Source organism: Myripristis murdjan, chromosome 12 (assembly GCF_902150065.1).
Source record: "Myripristis murdjan chromosome 12, fMyrMur1.1, whole genome shotgun sequence".
Classification (NCBI taxonomy): domain Eukaryota; kingdom Metazoa; phylum Chordata; class Actinopteri; order Holocentriformes; family Holocentridae; genus Myripristis; species Myripristis murdjan.
The window spans coordinates 22,332,287-22,355,156 of NC_043991.1; the positions used below are offsets into that span (position 1 = coordinate 22,332,287).

General features: G+C 39.5%; 1 protein-coding gene across 2 annotated transcripts in view; it reads right to left on the minus strand.

Moving 5' to 3' along the window:
* astn2 (astrotactin 2) overlaps positions 1–22,870 on the minus strand; it is a 491,396-nt gene that overhangs the window by 136,886 nt on the left and 331,640 nt on the right. For both annotated transcript variants that reach the window (XM_030065131.1, XM_030065132.1), the window contains exons 12-13: positions 17,360–17,526; positions 8,541–8,729 (exon numbers count right to left, since the gene is read on the minus strand). In XM_030065131.1, coding sequence (XP_029920991.1) covers positions 8,541–8,729; positions 17,360–17,526 — 356 coding nt within the window. The remainder of the gene's footprint in view (positions 1–8,540; positions 8,730–17,359; positions 17,527–22,870) is intronic.

Genomic DNA, 22,870 nt, shown 5'->3' on the forward strand with positions numbered 1-22,870 from the left:
CTGGGTGTCCGCATGTTTGTCCTTTCCTAGTAAGTGATATAAACAGCAAGTAGAGTGGCTGTTTGAGGAAGAGAATTAAGAAGCTTCTCAGCCACCTTGGGCAGATACTTGAGCTCAACCCTTCACCTGAATAGGCTGCCTAATAGTCTCTTGGTTACTCATTAAGAGGGAAGAGATGTTCTTGTAATGTGTGTTGACTCAACAGCCCTGGAGAAGCCCCGGTGTGTACACAAAGGAGATAAATAACAGAAATTAGTGAGGAACATAACAGTGTGGCTGTATTTGTGGCTGCAAACCTTGTGGGTTGCCAGATCAACAAATTATTCATGCTCTGGTATTGTCACAGTATGAAAGGTGAGGGGGGTTGAGAGGTTGATGCAGAGTGTGGTTTGGTCTCTTTTCTTCGTTACCTACTGTATTCTCTTTGTCTTTCCTTTTACTTTTGTTTACAGCAAGTGTCACACGCATCAGAGTGACAAGGGTGGCAGCAAAACTGCATAAAAGCATGTGAAACTTTTCTCTCTTCTCCCTTCCCCAAAAAACATCGCATCACTGCATCTCATTTGTCACAGCCCGTATTTCTAAATGTATTTATTTTGCTGAGCATTTCTCAATGGAAAAACTGGGGAAAAATAGCAACCACAAAAAGGTTAAAATATGGGCAACAATGATTAATTATCCAAATATCTCTTAATTATCAATTAACAGCATTTGCACTCAGGGCCATTCCTGATGGCAGTGAATTAACTATAAGCTGATAAACACACTGCCTGTCCTCCTTATCAATCAAAGGACTTAACTTGTAGATATCTATGGAGAGAGCAAACAACATAACAACTTCCAAAAGTACAACATTGCTGCCAGTGAACAAATGAACCCAGCACTATGTACTTGTTTCTCCCATGCACTGTGCTTTGAAATTGCTCCATGTTCCTGCAGTGTGCCCATCAGCGAGGCTATTTTTATATGTATGTGTATATGTGCATGTGACTGTGTTTTTTGTCTCTCACCACTGAATAAGTGCAAGGTCAAAACGGCTGCTGCTGACAAAATGTACTTGTTGTAAGTCAGTTTGGCCAAAGCACCTGCTGTATGACAGTGTAATGTAATGTATGTAATGTGATGTAATGGCTGGATGCGTTCAGCTCCCCCTCATCACACACAGTGGTTAATGTGTGTGATAGTGGGGGTGGATCACGTGACAAGAGTAAAAATGTTCTCTCCTCAGGACTGATGGATGGTTGTCATCACTGCCCAACCACCCTTCACACACATCCACCACTGTCCACTCACTGCAATTTGGTGTGAGTGTGTTTGTGTGATACTCTAACATTTTAGAACCACAAAGACAGAACTGCACAAGGACCCTAGATATGGAAAATTGAAAGGCCAAAGCAAAAAACTTCTTTCTAAACATCAAGAATGTGTGTACATTGCAAACTAACTAGAAAAGTGGGGAAGTGGGTGGTGCTGCTGTATTTGAATATCTGATCTCTTATAGAATAAAGTATATATAACGTTAGAACACGGAAATAAATTCAAATGCATTCAATTTTAGGTGGATTTTTGCAATAAATGGGTGATGTGACGTTTAAGGAGGAGGTGGCATTGGACTGCATTTTCCAATCTTTACATCATATGTCATAGTTTTCAGTGCTGCTACATTACATTCACAATATAATTGAATTGTTCTCAGCCGTGACATTCACATTACCACATGTAGGCTTATTGCCCAAATGCATGCTCCCATGAAATTGTATAACTCTGTAATTTCATAAGAACTCGCAAAATACATTCCCCTGGTCCCACTGCAAGCCCATGCACAAGGAAATGTGAGAGTGTCATAAATCAAAGGCAATATTTAACATTAAAACACTACCTGTGGTGTTTTCGGCCACAATAAAGTAATTTACTTCTGTTGTCTTACATTTTACAATTGATGTGAGAGCAAATAGTGGTTCAACAGAATGAATCAGTAGAGTGAGGGGAAAGACAGAGGGATGTGGGAATGTGTGGTAGAACTTGAATCTACATATCAAAGATGGCATTGGGGAATTTGGAGGACATGATAAGAATATAAAATACAGTATAATACTGCCAAGACAAATAGAGTGGCTGTGGAATTTTTTTTCAAGGGAACAAGTCATTCAGCAGAGAGAACCATTGTCCTCTTGACAAAAGAGGAAGTGAACTTGATAGGCAGAATAATCACTTTGAAGAGATGACATGCAGTAAGGCATACATACTGTACATACATTTAGTTAGGCATGGAGAAGAAAGGATTATATTCCAGTGAGACCGCCTTGTCTGGGAGGACCGACAGACGAATAACTTAAGGAAATTGTCAAGACAGATGTCTTACAACTTGCCAACGGGGTTAGGGAGTAACAGAGCACATGTAGCAGCATTACACATTAAAATACAAAATATCAGTAATTGTAATTAGTTACAGTTACAGTTAAAAACGAGGGCAATCAAATTATTGTTACTTCTTTAAAATATTCTGCTCAGTGTGGAGATTACTTAGAATTTTAATGATTAGTTATTTTATATTTTTATCAGTGTTTAATCAGCATTTGTCTCTGCCAGAGCTGTCCCATCACAAAATGTCAAATTGATCAGTGATCGATAACTGAAATGAAAAGAATCTATTTTGGACTTTGTACTCTTTAGAATTCCATATAAACCTTGCATCTTATAAATTAAAAAGTACTTCAGTAACTTTTTTTATTATTATTATTTTATTTTACATTATTGTGTTTTTACTTTTACTTAGTAGTAAGTCTATCTCTACTTAAGTAAAACATCCACAAAGTAAAAAAAAATACTTTTGCTTGAGTAACAATTTCCAGTACTCTTTCCAAGATTGGGTGATGCATACAAGAGGTCCACTGATGAATACTGAACAATACTTTTTGTCCCTAGTCTTGTGCTTGCTTGTTATTCTTTTCTTTTTTTTCTTTTTTCACTCCATCATTTACAATTTCATTATTGGGTTTATTTTACTGGGTACTGTATTCTGTCCATTTGTCCATTTGTCCACATCTCAGGGATTTCGTAACTCTGCATTCTATTTAACACCCTTTGCAAAATATATGCTCATGTTTAATGTTAATTTGTCCTCTAGACCTCCAACAAGGCTAATAAAAGAGTAATACAATCTTAGAATATTTTTTCAACTGAATTCCCTCTATATCTTTGAAATGAATGCCGTGTGTTGTATGTTACACATATTAGTGCAATGATCATATTTCATTTTATTGAGTTCTCATTTTTCTTTGATAGAGAGAGTAGAGTTTTCCCTTCATTCCACCAAACCCCACCAGAAAGCTTCTGTTTTGTACGCTCTGATTAAAACTTTGATTATCTCATTAGGTCACTGGAAGGGTCTGTTTTTATTTCTTTCTCAAAATATTCTTTTACTTGTGAGTAGGCTATTTAGTGAGTAGCTGCCTAAATCCTAGAGGCAGAACTCAGCGCTGCAAAGGCGGACTTTGTGTGGGTGTATCCCCGCTGAGCAGCACCAAGCCTCTGTGGTGCAACTACTTTTTGAGTCCTGATGTACTGTACAGAGTACACACTGGAATTACCACATAAATATATGCTTTCATTTTTGTTTTTACAGCTTGTTTTTATTTCCCCAAACACAAAACAATTTCCAACTGGGTCTTAGAAGGTTATCTAACAGTATTTTTATTGAATCCACCAATCTAAACAGTGGTGTGTCAAAACAATGCTTGGAAAATTACAGACAACAGACTAAATGATTTCATTCGACTGTGTCATGCTGCTCTTTATCAAAGTGGTAAAGAGCGGCTGACACAGTGGGGAAAAAAAGAAAAAACTGAGTACTTGATCAACTCAGTCTAAGATGTCTGACCATTCATTCATCATCCGACCATCATTTGATCAATCAATCACTGGTCAAATGTTTGAGGTGCAGCCTTTAACTGACTTATTAAACCAGGAGATAATGTCCCACAATAGTCAGAGTACCCGAAAGGATCTGCCTATTTCTGTTTCTTCAGTGGAGGACACTTTGAACCTCTACGCTTCAAACACCTTATATTTTTGTACAGCATACAGACACACAGATTTCCCCTTATGATGAACAAATTAGAGTGCACAACCTCACATAGGCTTGACACAAAGTTGAAATTGCTGAACAGGTACACGACACCTACACAGAGACTCTTTTTTAACACCATACATGTTGAATAGCACCAGTTTATGTGCACAGATGCTATTAAATTGAAGTACAAAAGGTGCTCCACTCATAACGATAGAAGCTTTTATGCTTCACTGCTCTGTACCAGCAAATATATTACTGTCACTGCTAGAGTAAAGCTCCTCTTCTTATGGTCCCCGCCATTCACACCATCATGGCAGTCAATATTGCTTCATCTATCTATCTATACCTACAAAACACTTTGAATCTTCATCTCATGTGGGATGTTTAAAACATATGTAAGGAATATATATTAATTTCTCTACAAGTGAACTATTTTAATGGTCTAAAATTGCTTAATGATCCTTTTAGGGGCAAACATGTGAGCACTGCACCCATTAAATCTGCCTGAGCCAAATCCATAATAAACAATTCCAGTGAATGTTCTCTTCTATGCTTTAAATGGCTTTATTACACCATGTATACAATTAGGCTACCTAATATGGCCAGCCAAACCGAACCTGAAAAAATCATTTAAATACAACGTCTGTTAGAAGACAAATTATAAATTGGCTGGACATGCTTCTATTAATGCAACTGAAGTAAATAACTTTGACTTTTGTCAGCATTACAAAATAATAATAAGCCATAAAAAGATGGCTAAAATGCTGGGCAAACAGGACACACGGCTTCATCTAAGTTAACATCTGTCATTGGCATGGGTGGAAATCCCTGGGGTAGATAGATAGATAGATAGATAGATAGATAGATAGACAGATTGTATATAAAAACAAAATGAAATTTCGTTTGCAGCACCAAAAGTCAGCATAAAAAGTGAAACCTGCTTTCTCGCTGTAGCAGCCGCCTCCCCATAATGCCTGCCAGTTTACAGAGGCAGGACATCTGTCCTCAGTTCAAATATCAACTCCCTCAATTCTTGACCCAATTTTCAAGCAGCTTGCTTTGTTAAAAATGTTAGATGTTTATTTCTGATAATGAATATGTTGTTTTATGGTTCTGTTGGAATAAAGCAAAGTTTCTCTCTGCTCTTCTTGGGCTGTTAGTTCAGTGATTTTGGTGCTGAGCTGCACACTGACACGCCGATCTGTGGAGTCTCAGGTTTCAAGGGGAGCAGACTGCTGAAGGTGAAGGGAAATTTTTCTGTCTCTTTTCCTCCAAACAAGGAAATGGAATATCCACCCTCAGTCATTGGTGGTAAAATCCAAAATATTTCCCATCACAGGCAGGTGTGTCTGCTGCTTATTTTTGTTTTATATATGCTGGAGGGCTTGGTTCAACAGCAGCCTTAGTTCACCAGTTTGACAACATAATTAACTTACTATTTATGAAGGTTCTGAAAATGATTTTTTTTTTTTTTTTTTTGTATCAAACCAAAATGGCACTTTAATGTGGTAATATCCTCTCTCACAACCAGTTTTCATTTGAGCTGCAGGAGCAATAGGGATTCGAATTTTAACAGCATAAACTTAGCATATCTCACTTTTCCCAATTTCCTTTTGAATCATGACAAGGAAAAGACAAGCCAGTAAGGCAAACCACTGTAACCTGCAACATCCAGTGCTGTTTGCTCTGCTCAGAATGGAGACATAAGGGCTCACATTATTTGTATGGTCTCTTATACTTGAAGAAACAAAAATCTGAGTTAGTGACTTGTCTGTTTTGCCGATAGTCTGTCTTCTGTCTGTCTTGTTTATTTATAAAAACTCACCTTGTTGGCAGCCATTTGAAATACACCAACCTGAGCCAGTTAACACATGCATCATCCATTAGACCTTTCCTGTTTGCGTAGCTGAGAGCGCCTGCCAGGCATCCCTGAGGCATCTTTCAGGACAGCTGCTGAAACAACTGTGTGCCAGTGTATTAAATCCTAATTAACCACATAACAGTAACTTTCAGGGACTCTGCTGCCAGGGATATTTTTATCTAATAGTGCAAAAATGTATTTTTTTTTTTAGACTACTTAGGACTCAACAACTCAACTCAACATTTAGAACTGATTCAGTTAAATTAAGGTATAGGAATAGCAGTCACGATTGCCCAAAGCATCCTACTACTTTTTTAAGCACTTATCTCTTTCTGACTAACATTAAAATCTCATCACAATCCACATTCCACTAAACACATAATTTTGTCAAAATTAAAGTCATGCTTCACTGTATATTAAAATACCCTTGGCTGCGGCCTGTATACTGAAATTAAGGGCACTCTTTACTGTGCTATATGTGACCAACCCTTTTAAAATACCCTATGTTCTCACAAAATTAAGTGCTCTGTAACACAATATGCTAGAACATGTAAATAGAATGTAAACAGTTAACAAATGCTTTCTAACACACTGTAATGTAGTGGTAAACATGTATAATCTGTGATTGACATTTATGAACATGTTTTAAAATCACAAGTTTGGAAAGCATGCCAAACACCACATTCCAAAAATCACTTTTATCTGTGGTCCTGGTGGCTAACCGGATACAGTGCATACCACTTATCAAGGCTGTGTCCTTGCCACAGCAGTCCAGGTTTGATTCCAGCTCGAACCATTTGCCACATATCATCCTCTCTCTCCCCTCCCTTTCCTGTCTCTCTGTACTGTCACTACTGAAATAAAGTGAAATGCCAAAAAAAAAAAAAAAAAAAAAAAAAGTGAGCTTTTGTGACCTCTCAGGTCTCAAATGAATATGATGTTAGAATTGATGACATTTATCTCATCTGCAAGAAATGAAAGAATGCCCACCAGTTCAACAACCAAAGTATGAAAACAATTTTATCTAATGATAAAACATGTAAACATGGTGTAGCTTGGTCAGTGTCTGAGAGAATATATGAGAGGTCTCTAGTAGGCCGTGCACTTTATATAAATCCAGATTCAGATCATTATGTATTAGGAGGACCAGACCCTGAGGCCCTGGGGAAGGGTCTTCAGTGTGGCCCTTGATGATGGCCAGCCTAAGTGGAGTGTGGTTGGAATAAACAAAAAAGCTAATACACAAAAATAAATAAATAAATAAATAAATCTGTGGTGGTCGGCATGAAATGAGTGTGGAGCAGATACAGGGCCAGGTTTTGACTCAGTGTCCTTACACAAGTGTCCTTAGCACAAGCAATCATGGCAACTGGCACATTCCTCACGTACGCCACCACACCGTTCCAGGCTGTTTTAATTAGAGGGCCCTGCCCAATACTACCAGCCAACAAGAGATAGGAGGCAGGAAACAGGAGGCAGCAGAATGGCTTTGCCTGCCTATCAGTCAATGTAACAGTGTTTATCTGTTCAAAGACAGATCATCCTCACCTCTCTTTTATCATAGCAGCATCTCACTGCAGGTAGTATGTGGCCTTTATAACTAGAATAAGCTGGCTGACTGACAGTGTAGAGGAAGTGCTGGCGGGTCACTTTCAGTGCTCACACAAACATCACTCTCTCATCTCTTTCGTGCTCATGCATGTGTGCCCCACGCACCTGCAGACACACGTGTGCACATAGATATAGCACCCTACAGGCAAACTTAACCGCTGAGTGTCAGAGCCGCTCCACTGAGGATCTCAAGCCTGCATAATATGTCTCCTACAACCCAGCACTGATAAAAGAGGACAGTTAGTCTTGTTGATGCTTCCTCAGAGACACAGAGAAATGGAAGCAGTTGAAATGTGAAAGCTAAGTTCTCAGCAGGGGATTATAAATGCCATCTACACTGATGCTGGAGGGAAATGAAAAAAAAAAAAAAAGCCTGGCTAGAGATTTTCCCAAACACATACATCATTACATCAATCACAGTCTGATGACAAAAGGGGAGTATATAGTATGGACCCACTCAAATTAGAAAAGAAAAAATGATGCAACTATTGTTTTACTTCTGTGATCTTGCAGTCTTCATCACAAAAAGATCAATAAAAAATGCATAATAGTTGTCTGTTTTTGATGCAGTTTGAGTCTGGCAGTAGCTGACCACGGATATTGCCTTTTCCAGAAAGCAGTGTCATTAATGGAAAATATACAATGTTACCTTCAAGCCAACAAATGGAATACTTAAGCAATGTCAAAACCTAAAAGAAAAAAAATAATTTAAAAAAGTCTACATGTGTGTACATGAAATTTTATATTTCTGAATGTGCATGTGAATACTTATGCAGAATGTATGTGTGTTTGATTTTGTGTGTGTGTGTGTGTGTGTTTGTTCTTTTAGATGTGTATGGAAGTGCACATGTTCTTGCTTGCAGTTGTGAATACATGCATGTCTGTGTCAGTACACTCTTCATGTGTGTCTCTACGTGAGAGTACATACTGTGATGATGGGCGCGCATTTGTTTTAGTGTGTGTGTGTGTGTGTGTGTGTGCGTGTACACTAGTTACCGGAAGGTCATTTGGAAGATCTGCCCCAAGTTGACTTGTTGGCTCTTGTTGTTGTATCCATGCAGCATCTCACCAAACAGGGTGTCATTGAAGCGGACATCCTGCCTTGGGCACTTTGGTCCCTCGCAGTTGTCTGACTGCAGGAGGCAGGAGCGCCCATCTGCTGCCAGCTTGTACTCCTGCACACACCTAGGGAAGAGAGGAAGGTTGAGAATACATGTGCACTTGAGGAAAAATGGGACATATGTACAGTTACAGGCAAAATGCTAAACATGATAGGGTGGATAACAGCAAAGATCAGTATGTTGCAGGGCTGGCTAGACAGCTTTCATTGCTGATGCTGGGGCAGGTTGATGCATAATGCAGCAAAATGATAAAAATTCCGTTTTTCAAATGCGATTTCAAAGACTGAAACTATGTGAATGCATTTAAAGATGTGCACCCACATCCATACACACGGACACACACACAAACATACGCACACAGGCGCGCACACAAACACACAAACACTCACAGATACCCTTGTGCACCCTTCGTTTCAGCAGACTCTGGCAGTCCTTTAGAAGCAGACTGCGATATGCAATATCTCAAGCTGAAAAACACCAGAGCTTAAAAACCCAATGGATCACAGAGACCACTATTGTTTTCCTGGCTAATCTCTCATCTGAAAAAGCCTCACTGTATAATTTAAAACACACACTGTGAGCATTTAAGACAGCGCAGCATTTCTGTGCCTTAAAAAAAATGACAGTTTTGAAAACACTGACTTGATGTACTTAATGGTAATGAAACATATCGGGGGTGCCGCATAACAGTCGAGTGTGTCATGAGGTGAAATACTACTTTCAGATCTAATAGCATGCTTGCAAGCTTTGGGGGGAGGGAGGTGAATTATAACCAATGTTTGCCATCTGTTTGTGAGAATGAGGCTGCATACCAGGCAACATTTAATGCCTGCAGCAGCATGTTTTGAAAGGTTATTTTTAATTCTTGCTCATCCTACTTAATCTGATTATAGTCAGTATTCAGCATTATTTTTTTTTTTTTTTTACTTTGACCATACAACCTGGGAGAGTCTCAAACTCATTTCAAGACCCATACGGTGTAAATTATTGTTCCCCATGGACCTGGATCTGCAAAATCAAAATGGCTGACTCACTGAGTTATTGCTGAGATGATGTTTGGTTTGCACCATGTTTTGGGTCAAATGTCGAACTATGGCATAAATAAAATCTCAAATAACAGTGGAATTCAACGGGCGTCCTCTATTTGGTGTTCAGAAGGCCCTCTGGTATCACCATGTCAGCGAGGCATCATTTAAATTAGAGCTGGATGCTGGAGAACAAATCTGCAATGTGTAAATTTGTAAATTACGGGACAATTTCAGATTTGATACATTAGAACGAGTGCTCTTTAGAGAATATCTCAACTGTGTGCTTGAGTTTGGATATTGCATTTGGCAAATTATGAATAATGTGTTTTGATTTTGATTTTTTTTTATTTTTATATAGGATTAAAATGTTTTAATACCAGAACAATAGATGTGGAAAAAGCACATTAAACTGAAAACAAACTAACTGAACTCAGATGTGAACAGGGCATTGTTTGTTTGAGAAGTTAAGTCAATCTGCTGGTGTGGTGCTGCCTGTTTGGTCTGGGAATAGTCTAATTATTCTCTTTACTAATCTATCATTAGTGAGGCTGTTTTTTCTATTTTTTTCTTGCACTGATGTGTCTGTTCCTCTGCTCTGCTGACTGCGAGTTCATTTTACTGGGAGTGAAGTTAGAATTTATGGCCTGGGAGTCTGTTCAGAACAGCAATAATGTCAACATCTCACTGCTGCAGAACACAGATCCTCACAAAATACAGCATAGAGAAAACTGAGTAGGGGCACAGTGGCCAAAATAAAATAATATATTATAAAATTCAGCTTCACTGTCATTATACTGTAAGGATGCACATGATACTGATATAGTGTTTCTTAGATTATTTTTAATTTTTTTGGCTGACATTGCCATTTTTTCAGGCTTACTTTGGATCAGCTGTAACCTTATTGCAATGTGATCGTTAGATTGGGATGGGGAAAACAGACCTCAGGAGAGAACGGGAGTCAGGAGCGATATGTTATTTAACTCTAAAAACAAATATATGCTTATGAAGTTTGCGAACCGCGTCACTACCCGCTGCAAAGGAAATGCAGTTACACAAACCTCAAAGTCAACAACATAAACAGCTCACCAACAGTTAAAAATGCATAATTAAATAAACAAACCAGTGGCATAGCAGTGACCAACGTTATTAGTTTAGTTCTCAGCAGCACTCTGCCTCTGTCCCCATGACTGTATGTGTGTGTATGCGTGTGTGTGTGTGTGTGTGCCAGGTATTACTAATGTTATGGGGATGTAATTGTGTTTACACAGTCATGTTGTGGGACTCACCTCCCTTCTGGGGAAAAAAAGCAAGTCCCCTTTGCGAAAATCATTAATTTTAGGTTGAAGACTTGATTTAAAGGTAACCTCCTTTAGGGTTAGGATTAGGCCTGTAGTGGTTAGGGTGAAGATTAGGATAAGTCTCCAGGAGATGAATGGAAGTCACTGTAATGTCCACTGAAGTGATGGAAACAGGTTCAAACAGTGAGTGTACTGCAAGCCTGGTCAGTAAGGCTGTGCTTCATAAACTCCAAATTCGACAGAAACAGAAAAGGCAAGACAAGTCTAACATGCTACCCAGTAAAAGTTACTGACGTGGCATGCTCAAAGTTTTGTGTGTAAGATTAATTAAAAACCACACCCCACCACGGCCCCCTGCCCCTCTGCCTCTCTCTGCTTTGCTTTTCTTTGGTTTAATCTCCTTCGCAAAGACGTGAAAGATGGAAGTTTGGATAGAAGTTCTGTAATTATAAACATGAAATAACTGTGATTGTTTTATGGGATTGGGGTTAAATGGGGCGGGACTGGCTATGGCAAGAGTCCAAGAACCAAAATGGGACGGGAAGAAATTAATCAGGATTGGGCAAGAGGGGAAGACAATTTCACTCCTGTATCACTCTCCATTCTACACTGGGGGTGGGAGGGGCTATAATCCACCATGGGGGTGTTTGAATTTCCAATACACTTTTTATGTACACTAGCACACAAGTATATTTGAATATATTAAAATGTATTTAAAAGATTATATAAGGCTATATTAAAATATATTTTTTAAAAAATCAATCCCCTCAAGCCCTCTCCAAGAGATTTGCTTGAGGGCGTTCTTCTCCCGGAGGACTGGGGAACCTCACCTCACCTTTTAAGTTTAATGCACACCATCGACTGCCCTTCAGCCTCTAACGCAGCACCTCAGCCTTCCAAAAAGCCAGGGAAAGCCCTGCTAGCTGGGTATACCTAATGAACTGGATAGTGAGTGAAAATTGAGTTGGCAATACAAACATAATTTAAAACTATAATCTCAGGGAATGTCAAATGAAGGCCACTTATTATTGTTATATCATAATGAAACAGTAGTACATGTGTATCAGCGTCTTCGAAGTGTTTCCCCTGCCATAAGCAGTGGTGACGCACGTCTCTCTATAATGTTTGTTACCATATATACATTAATAAAACCCAGGAGCTGAATCCTCTGTCCTGTGGAAGTTGGTAAAAGTTTATCTGAGAGGTGTCATTATCTCACACACCTCAGCTGAAAAGAATATTGCACTTAATGCACAGTTGGGGCTTGAGGAACAGGTCAAATCCCAAGAAAGAGAGTTTAAGGCTAATCCTTCAAAGACCTTGGGGAAACATTTAGACATAGCTTGTTCAGCTCTTGACCACTTGCTCCCTAGGAAAGATGAAACTGCAATTTTTTTGGTAGACACAGACTCTATGAGTCAGGCAATAAACCAGGCTGCCTTTTCACGTGTCTGGCCAGGTGTTGGTGGGAAATCAATACTATTTCATCACTGAAGATGATACAGGCTGTAGACACTCTGGGGCAGATTTACTAAGACAGGCACTAATTAGCATCAAATTAGTGATCCCTTGTTCCTGTGAGGGTGGCCTCTTTAGTGCCTTATCCATTTATCCATCAATAGATGAAACCATTTGCAATTTGCTAATTTGAGAAAGACTTACACTGTTCAAGCACAATTTAAGCATGTGCTCTACCATCTGGAAACACATAAGTGTCCCAAACAATTGGCTGCAGAAGAAGTGGAAATATTGGTTGAGGAAACTAAAATAAATAAATAAATAAATAAATAAATAATAAAATAAAATAAAATACAAACTGCTTGGAATACTGTTTGGGCAGCTTGAGGAACAAAACAGTCCGTTGCACAAATAAACAAATATATCACAAACATTTATCGTGGCATTATCCTAAAAAAAGGTTCTGATACGGAGGGTAAACCTCAAAGGTACATATAAGTTCCTGTGTAAAAATTGATCACTCCAGTTAATATAAAAGGGCTGCATTACAGACACTGACAACTTTTAGAACAAACCAGCTCTGTATTCTTGAGAGGGCTTTATGTGGAAAATAAATAAATAAATAAATACAAATTACTTGCCCTGTTTACTCATCCCAAGAAAAAAAACAAACAACAAAAACAAACTGCTACTATTACTACTTCTAATGTAGTAATGATGTTGGAAAAAGCTAGAAAAAGGCTGTGTTATTGCAAGCTCCACAGATCAGCTGTGGCAGCGCTTGTTGGATTTCAGCACTGGACACTGCTTATTACTGGTTCATCTTCCCCTTAGAAAAAATAATTTAATAACAATAATAAAATTATTTATGTTTGTATTATGTAGGCTACATGAATAATTTACTCAATCCTAATTTTTAAGAGGTTCAATTATAAGAAATGTTTTTGATTTTGTTTTATTGTTTTATTTCTTCCAATAAACTCAATTCTAAACTTCACCGATAAATTGGTGCATGTTGGTAAAAAGAAAAAAGAAAAAGGAAAATAAATAAATAATTTTATAACATCTTTCATAGAATGTATGGCTCAAAGCGGTTTACAGCAAAGGAAGTAATTAAGTCTGACAAAACAATAAAAACAAACAAAAGAACAACAAACAACAAACCAAAAAAACAACAAACAAACAAACAAAAAAACAACAACGTTAAAACAACCGATAGTAAGCATAGCTAAAAGCTATCTGAAATAAATATGTTTTCATTTAAAAACTAAAACTTATCTTAATATCTAACCAGACAGCTGGTTTTATGGTTATGGTTTTGAGGTTGTTCAAATTTCTAGAGGATTGCATTATGCTGTAATGAACTGGCAGGACTGTCAGGAATAAAACTGATATCGGGCGATATGGAGGTCTGGGGAGGGCCAAGGTACACATAAGAATTAATTAAAATTATCAAAATTGATAAGATTGAAATTTGCTAATTAATTGGTCCCTTTACTGTTAAGGTAAAGATGATATTTTCTACACTGGCTTAAGTCGTCAAAGTTTGAAATGAAGTCAAGACCTCTTACAGAACAGAGGTCTGTTAACCACTGGTGAGGACTGTAAAATCTACTGGAGCGTGCAGAGTTCCTGAACAGGGTTGGGATGGGGCCAGACATAATGTAATGTCTCCCCAGACTCTCAGTGGTGTAGGACAGCGATTTGAGGTCAACATGCAGCTTGCTGGACGGCCTCGTTAGGACATCATTGCATCCCACGTGTGCAATTATGTCTGTATGTGTACAGAGTAGTGCTGGTCAATGAGAGTAGGAATAAGTTCAATGAGTGTACTTTGCCCCAGGAGAGCTAGTAGGTGATGACATCCACAATACTGATATATCTAATGTTAGAGTCACCTACTATCAGGATTCCAGGATTGCTGTGAGCCATGCTGCTATTTGTAAATGGTGAGATTTGGTGAAAGCTGCCGAGTAGCCGTGTTATTCTGACTAGCAATAGTGTTAGTTGGTCTCAGCAGATCTGGAGGCGTGGTGTCTTCCTCTGAGCACTGCGGGCAGTGACTGGTCAGAGATGTGACACAGCTGGGCACTGGGATGGGAGCACTTGTCATGTAAGACTATTTATTGACTGGAGATACATGTTACAACCTGGAACTGCTACGTGGAGATGTAAGTTTCCTAGAATGAATTTTGTTACACTTGGGGCCACTCATCAGCAAGGAAGGTGGGGTGAGAAGATTGGCAAGCAGCAAAAAATAGTTTGATAGCTCCAAAGCATTGTTCTCACCCTGTGGGTCAAAGAGAGGGAGGGAGAGTCTCTTCTTTCCTTTCACTACTGATGCACAAGTGGAGCAGCTGGGAGATGATGCTGTTTCACTTTGTCGTTTCATCGGTGTTGGCAGACTGACAGGAGGCTCTAGCGAGGATAGCTGGGAGGAGAGATCCCTCCATTGCAGTAGAGCTACTGGTAGTGGCTATCAGGCTACATAAGGATATTATGGGAATTACAATAGATATCTTGCTGTTTTTATCATCTCCTAATCAGTCCCTCCCATCTGTGCTGTCAGTCTTAGAAAAACTGAGTCTCATATTTGGATATAAAATAAAGGCTGATACTGTAAATCTGAGGCCATGCCAAGAGGCTGCCTAGACAATCTTGAGTTATTGGATGGCCTCCCATTTATGTCCTCAAGGCCTGGCTTCATTTATCTAGGAGTCAAAGTGTCTCCTAATTTGAATGAGCTTTGGAAGCTGAAACTTGCCCAGGTGATTATTGCTATTAGTCAGGATTTAAAGTATGGGCATGATTTGCCCCTTGTCTTTCATGGGTCGGATTAGTCTAGTTTAATTAAAATTAAAATTCTCCCCCGGCTTTCGCATCCCTCTCAAATCCCCCCTTTGGATGTCTAGAAAAGTAGATCAGGGCACTGAAACAATGTTCATGAGGTTTATGTGGCATGGTAGGAGACCTAAGGAGAGACCCTGCAGGTGCTGACCGTTGCAGGTGGACTCTGCATGCCATAATTTTGTTTACTACAACTGGGCTTGAAGTTGGTTGTATGTATATCTTCACTTAGGTTCCAGTGTGGACTCTTGGGCAGGCTCCCCTTTATCCCTAAGGAGCCTGGTGAATGGCTGTAAACATAACATCCTTTATGAGATTAAGGACAATGCAATAGTATGGAACTATTAATGTCTGGCATGATAACACAAAGCTTTTGCAGAGAGGGGATTTCATTTCAACGCTGTCCCCTATATTTGGGAATTAAGATTTTACTCCAGCAGAGATCCCATAAGTTTTTGATTTGTAAAAAGTGAAAAGTGTCAAGATAATAAGGGAACCCGTTGTTGCTTTTTTTCAACTTCAACAACCATTTGACAAGGAGTACCTCTTTGGGTACCTACAAATTTGTCATTTGATTTCATCTCATTCATTAATGCACAGACACTCCAGATGGAGAAAAATTTCTGAGGGAGGGAAGAGTTCTTCCCACATCAGTTGTGCTTTTTGTTTACTTCTGCATTTTCTGGAGTCAAATGTTATGTACTATGTGAAACAGGAGAGGGAATTTGATAACAAATATACTGTATAGAGAATTACTGGCAAGATGCCATTGATTGTGTCAGCATAGTTTTTCCTTTAGTTTACTTTAGTTAATTTAATTTTTTACATCTTAAAGGCCAGGTTTTGGCCCAGATTTTGTCCAGTTTATGGACAGATTTTAATCTGTCAAATTCAATGATTCCTGGCAGAGTCAGTGTATGATTCAAAGTTAGAGTTAAATTAGTGTTTACCATACACCCATGGTGTGCATGCCAAGCGGGTGCATCCCCTGAGTAACTGCAGCCCTAAAAAGGCTAACTACGGCTACAAAATTAAAAGTGTCCTGTATGTTAATGCTGCGTTCCATTTGATTCAGTAGACAAATACAAGCTAGGTACCGTTACTGCAGCTTCTTGTAATTTGGCACGGTGATGACTGTCCTGACTCCAATAGTTACTTTTGAGACTGCTACAAATGCTACAGACACTTAAGACAGTACTTGAGATTTCCAGGGCAGGCTGGATGGGCCAAGAAAATTAAAAGGGGGCACAGAGAAACATTTAACTGAATATGCTAGACTAGTGCCAACAAGTTGAGGACTTCCCAGGGATTAGCTGGCATGAATATCTATCTAAATATTTTTTTAAGTGCAACAACAACAACAGCAAAACATGTAGGCTAAGGTGCTAGGCTACATTAGAATAAGAATAAGATACATTACAGAGAATAAGTTACAGAAAATACAGTAAAATTAGTAACAAAGTGAGGTATGCTAGTATGTTCATACTACTGACACTAAAAACAGTAATACTAGAGTCACTTTCAAAATTTGTCTTTATATGGTACCTAAATATCAATGCTTGTTACAACTCTATTCCCAATGCTCAGTTAATACCAGTTTACCTTAAAACATACAAAATATGTAATTTTCCATGAGATTTATAACCAGAGTTTACAATGCCTCGGTTTACATTTTCCTGTACTCTCATGTCATGAGACCTACAATTAAAGTTTCTTGCTTTTTCTTTCTGCGACCATATTCCTGATTGTAGTTTTTCATGCAGCCAGACACACACAAAGGCCTGCATGTGATTTCCTGCTGTAAGCACTTTTCTATTTAATTGTAAGTGAACAATTTTCATGTGGGTGTTATTATATAGCCGACCCCAGACTCTGCCACAACACCTGAAATTATGGAATCTCTATAGTAGTGCACCTCTGCAATGTCAGTTGAAAAGTGCAGAAGTCCATGCCTTCATCCACACAACATGGGCACATTCTGGTTTAATCTTTAGTCTAAAAAAAAACATTTGACAACCTGAATTGCTTTATTAGCATTTCTTTAGGTTTTTAGTTATTCTCACCCGCAGAACATGAGCACATTGCTGGAACTGGGGTCATCCACCAGGGGCACCAGCTGCTGGAGACACAGCTGCTCACAGCCACCATTGAAACCATCCGTGCAGTCAGTGCCCCTGGAGTAGTCATAGCAACCCGAGCCATCCTTCATCGGCCTCAGACCCTCGGGACACTGCAGGAAAAGAGAGACAAAAAGGAAAAAAGAGTGGGGAAAGGTTGATGGGAGCAAGAAGTAGAGAGAGGATGAAGGGGGAAGTAAAGATAAAGGCGATGGAAGGAGACAGAGAAAGAGGAGTGAGGGAGAGAGGTCATCATGTGTTTTAATGCATTTTAATCAGGATCAAGCAGGTCTGAGGAAACCGAGATAGTAAAATGTAAAGAAAGAGGGGATGAGGGCAGAAGGATTTTAAAACTGCACTATAGAATTTTAGAACTTATTAACAATCCTGAAACTAATCTGTGCATTGTGGAGACTTTTTAAGACATAATAATGTAAACAAATATGATTTTAGACCTTTTCTCTGTCCTCTCCAATTTTTGCTGTCAAAACACGCACCGCACTCAGTCTCCTGCCACTCTTTCCCCTTTTTACAAGAACTCCTCTCCCCTCTGTCTGAAAATGTACAATGGCAGAATCCAGGAAGCGTCTGAGCACAACAAGCAAGACAAGTGGTGGCACTAAGCTAAAAAGGCCATGTTCTGAGGAAAAAGGAAAACACAATAAGAAATGTAACAAAATCCACCACGGCTGGTTTAGCTTAGTAATTAGCCTGAAGGCACAGACATTAGCAACCTTTGTCCTATGCTTGCCTTTGTACTGCTGTAATGTATGCTTTGGAAAGGGGGTGTTATTTGGTGTTATTGTGGTTCATGATGAGAACATCACTGCAGTTTTCCAAAAACTCCAACATGGCAGGAAATTTTAAAGACTTTATGGGCCAAAGGGAACTTTGTCATCTATAAATTTGCATTCCTAGTCTAAAGTGAAACACACTTTTGGCTCATTTTCTATTTGGTCCAGTTCAGGTATACACTCATACTGTACAAATTTAGGTTGAACAGGAAAAAAAAAAATAAATAAAATGCTGAGGGAGCATGTGGGAAGTGGCAGGGCATTGCACTCTCAAAACCATTCTTTGTGGAAATGGTGCATTGCTAAAGAAATTGTTCATTTGGGTTTTTTACTTTCAGAATGGTATATAACCCTTACAGTGCACAGTCCAATATGGTTTGAAATGGCAGTGGAACTGAACACTGACAGTGTTCCTTACCTCAGACAGACTGCTAAACACACAGTGCCTGTGGGAATTTAGGGCAAAAACAGCAATTCTACATGTTTCCATTGGACAAATACCAATACTATTGCATTTCCATGACAGACTTTTCCATATCACTGTTTTGAGCAGATGTGTAGTTTGAATGATGTAGCAAGATGTGATTTTCCCCTTGGTACTTGCTATACTACACTTATCATTTATGCAGCTGTACACTGAATATTCAAAATGAACATCAAAAACTCTAACTTGGCTTGGATGGCTTGCAAATACTGTGCAAGTGGTCTTTGGTGAGGCCACAGTGGGAACCAAAATTGCACAGTGCTGCTGCTCTGAATAAAAACCAACAAAGTCTCACTAGAAATCATGAAACTACCATGAATGTGTAACCACAAATGATGTGGTATGGGCACCAATCTGCTCAGTATTAGGTGAGGAGGACATGATGAGTCTATCCAAAGATAATGAAGCTCACACTGCTTCACATATTTGTCCTGACAGCGCATATTTTGTGCGTATTCATTCATGGTAGTGCCATGATTCCTAGTAAGGTGGTGTTGTAAAAACACACCCAGTTATGCCAAAAGTTTAATGTTAGACAAAACTGGCAACTCGGAGGCCTTAAGGGCCTGACTCATCAAGCATTTGTGGGGTGTTTGCATGTGCAAAAGAGTCAAATAGCGTGTCCTTGATTTAACAGGTTACCGCAGTGCAGGTTGGTGTTGGTGAAATCAAAGAGAAGTGGCTGACAATTGTCTGTACAGCCACTTGTATATGTATTTACAGACCGTCTAATGTAGAAACTCAAAATTATTGGAGGATGAATTGGATTCATTCACATGACCTGCTAAATCTGATTTATCATGACTGCTGGCCAGTGCAGCAAAGGAAACTGCAGCTATTACTTGCCACCTTTGAAAAGCACATCTTAACTCCTTTGCTGCACCTTTGACCAGTTCAGTCTGCCTTTCAATTCACCCTGGTGTGTACAATCATGCCACCTCACAGTAACTGTCAAGTTAGGACCTTGGTTACACCATATGTCAGTTGTGTGTGGACAAAAATTTTGCCACAATCTGGAAGAGCAATGTCATTCATTTACAACATTAAATGACAGAACCATCCATTTACGCATAGATATGGTGGGGGCCTGTGTGTAAAAAGCAAATGTTTTCCCTCTGATCTTGACACTAGAAGCATACAAAATTAGACTTGTATTTCCTTCCTCCTTCCTTTTATGCATGGATAACATATTATTCATGCGTAAAAAGTGAGTGTTTTGTCTGTTATCTGGAAGCTTAAGACACACAAAATTAGAAAGGCATTTCCTCACATGAAAGATATTTATCCACAGCATGTGAAGAGTATGGAGGCCATGCTTTCCCACCAGTGATGCCTGCATTCTCAAGACAGCTTCCCTCTCCACTGGGACCATCAGAGCAGGGGAACAGCCTGTGATTTGTGGATAAAACTACACCTGTGCTGCACTGTCCTCAGTAACTGCTGCCTGTTGCAAGTTCTAACACGAAAAATGTGAAAACACGGGGACAAAAGTTTGTCCCGCAAACCTGTTTATTGATTATACTTGCATATCTTTTTCAAAGCGGCTGTCTCTGGTACTCATGTTGCAGTTCAGATATGCACCAAGCATGCCTAATCAGCCACAGATATTGGTAGCAGCGCATTCCATATTCCATAAACTGCGGCTGTGCTCATTTACATTATCAGTCTAGGTAAATCACCCGCTAAACTGAGAAACTGTGGTGATGCAAAACTGTGGCATGCTTGATAAATTTTGCTGTTGCTGTTGAACAATGATTCCTCAGTGATTATCTGTAGTGAATGGTGTACAGCAGATGTTGTGCTGTGCAGATGGTCTTTAGATGTCTTTAGATAGCGGTCTATTTGTGCCTCATCTCAGGTCAATCAGCAACACAAGAAATGAGCTATCAAACAAGCAGAAAACAAGAGGCAGTGAATACAGAGAAACCAGCAACACGAGGACAGGCAGTCAGCATGGCAAACAGGATTACCAGAGATGAGACCCTGATGATTTTGGTGACAAAGATACAGGACCAAAACTGGTTAAAACCTCAGTGTCCACAACAGCACTCTGGTCTACAGAAAAGGCCCTTTCTGTCCTGCTGATTTGATTTGATGTTTTTGAGTGGTTAGAGTACTCTGTGGAAAGAAATTCAACATTCTGCTTTTCAATCAAACAAGTCCGAGGGCAACATAGCAGAAAAGACTCTAATCAGCAATGGCCTCACTATCTGGAAATGTGACCTTGACTCCTTCCAGAAACATGACAAAACACATGCACATAATGCAAGTATGCAGCCTTAGAAGATATGTTGACTGTGACTATGTGTTTGAAATGTGCCTGCAACATGTACTGTAGTTACAACTGAAAATTGTTAGGAAAGCAGGAAATTTACCTCGCTCCAACCTCAGAGAACAAACTAATTGCAAGCAGTGCAGGGAAGATAATAGAAACTGAATTGAAGGCATCACAAGTCTTTGGTGTAATGACAGATCACAACACAGCTGTGTGTAAGAGGAGTGAAACAGTGGAGTGAAAGAGTTTTCCAACCAGTGTAAATATTAATGCAGAGTGAATCACAGCACCGATTTACCACTTCCTGGAATCACAAGATGATGACCTAAAGTGTGCTACACATACAATGGTGCATTAGTGATGAGTGGGGTTCTGGCTGGGTGGTGACCCCATTTTTGAGAATACAAAACAATTTACATTCACTCATACCCTTGAGCTAAATTTGGTAGTGTGTCACACATGCAGGAGAATTTTGAGAAGCAATTTTGTTGATACAATGGCCACTGTGTACTTTAGTGGTTCCCTGGATCCCATAAGAAATTTGAGGAGCTTCAAAAAGTACCTGTATTTCAGCCAACTTAACTTGTTTAATTATCACAACCCAATGGGCATGCCAACTATGCTCTGTCAATGCCATGCTGAAGAACTTTGCTGTCATCTATTGCCTCTCAACTATAAAGATAGCCATGACAGAGAATTCCAAAATGCATTTGCTGTCAATGCTTTTGTCCATCACAAAAGGATTACACAAATTCCATCAAAAAGAACCAGCTGATCTGGCATAAGTGGTGCAATACTTTGCACTTGTTCGAAAGAACAGTCTCTTTGTGTGAGATGTACAACATATCAGAGCCAAGTGCATGTCAAAGGACATGCAACAGTGTCGATAATCTAAAGGGGAAATCCTGGCCCAGAGCTTGGACAGAGAGATGAGTGAGCTTGAGCAGCGATTCTGACGGTAACTCAGATCTGTTGTTCGGAATCCAAGCTTGCAGTCTGGTCTCTGAAAACTTTCTCTCCAAATACCTTTTAGCCATGGCGGATCACAACAGGAGGTGCTAGTAGCTAGAAATTTCAGGGCCAAAAGTCCCCCAAACTGAAAAAAGTGCCAGTGAGTGACTGTGGTCACTGTAGTTACAGAGGCCTCTTTGAGAAGAAAAAATTTGAGATCACCAAGTTGGGACTAGAGGAGTATTCCAAACATTAACTTGATGAGCTCATTAAGAGCATTTGACTTGCTCCATGGGAGGCCCAGTCAACATCTCAGCTCAACACTGCAACATCCAACACAGGCCCAAACAGAATATAAGCATATAACATATAAGCTATAGACAAACTTACCAAACATACAACAGCTGCTATGGAATCTGCATTCCGGTAGAGTGGCAAAAAGCAGCTGAGCTTTTCATTCCAAAAGAACAGGAAGCCAGGAATATCAATCGATTCAGAAGCATTGTGCTACTGAATGTGCAGAGGAAAATGTTTATTCCCTGTGGCGGTCAGAAGATTGTGCAACCATCTCTTTTGACAACCAGAAGTTGTCAAAAGGCTTGTGACTCAGGTTTCCCTGAATGTGCAGAATATGCACTGATAATCTGGGAACAAATCTAGAAGAAAGACCTGCACATAGCCTGAACAGACCTTGGAAATGCTTATGTTGCAGTTCTCCATCAGCTCAGCAGCTTCACCCTAGACCTCTACGACATACCACCCATTTTCAGGAACCACTGGCTCACCTACTTTAGGAGCTAAAAGATCTGCCATATGATACTGGCTGGCAGAAACTTGACATTTCTGATGGACATTTGAACATAACATAATTTCAATGTGTTAGGTCAACTCTGTAGCCATTTATGCTGAAAGAAAAACTGGGCTGTCGCTGTCAGGTCAGTGTATGAAAGATT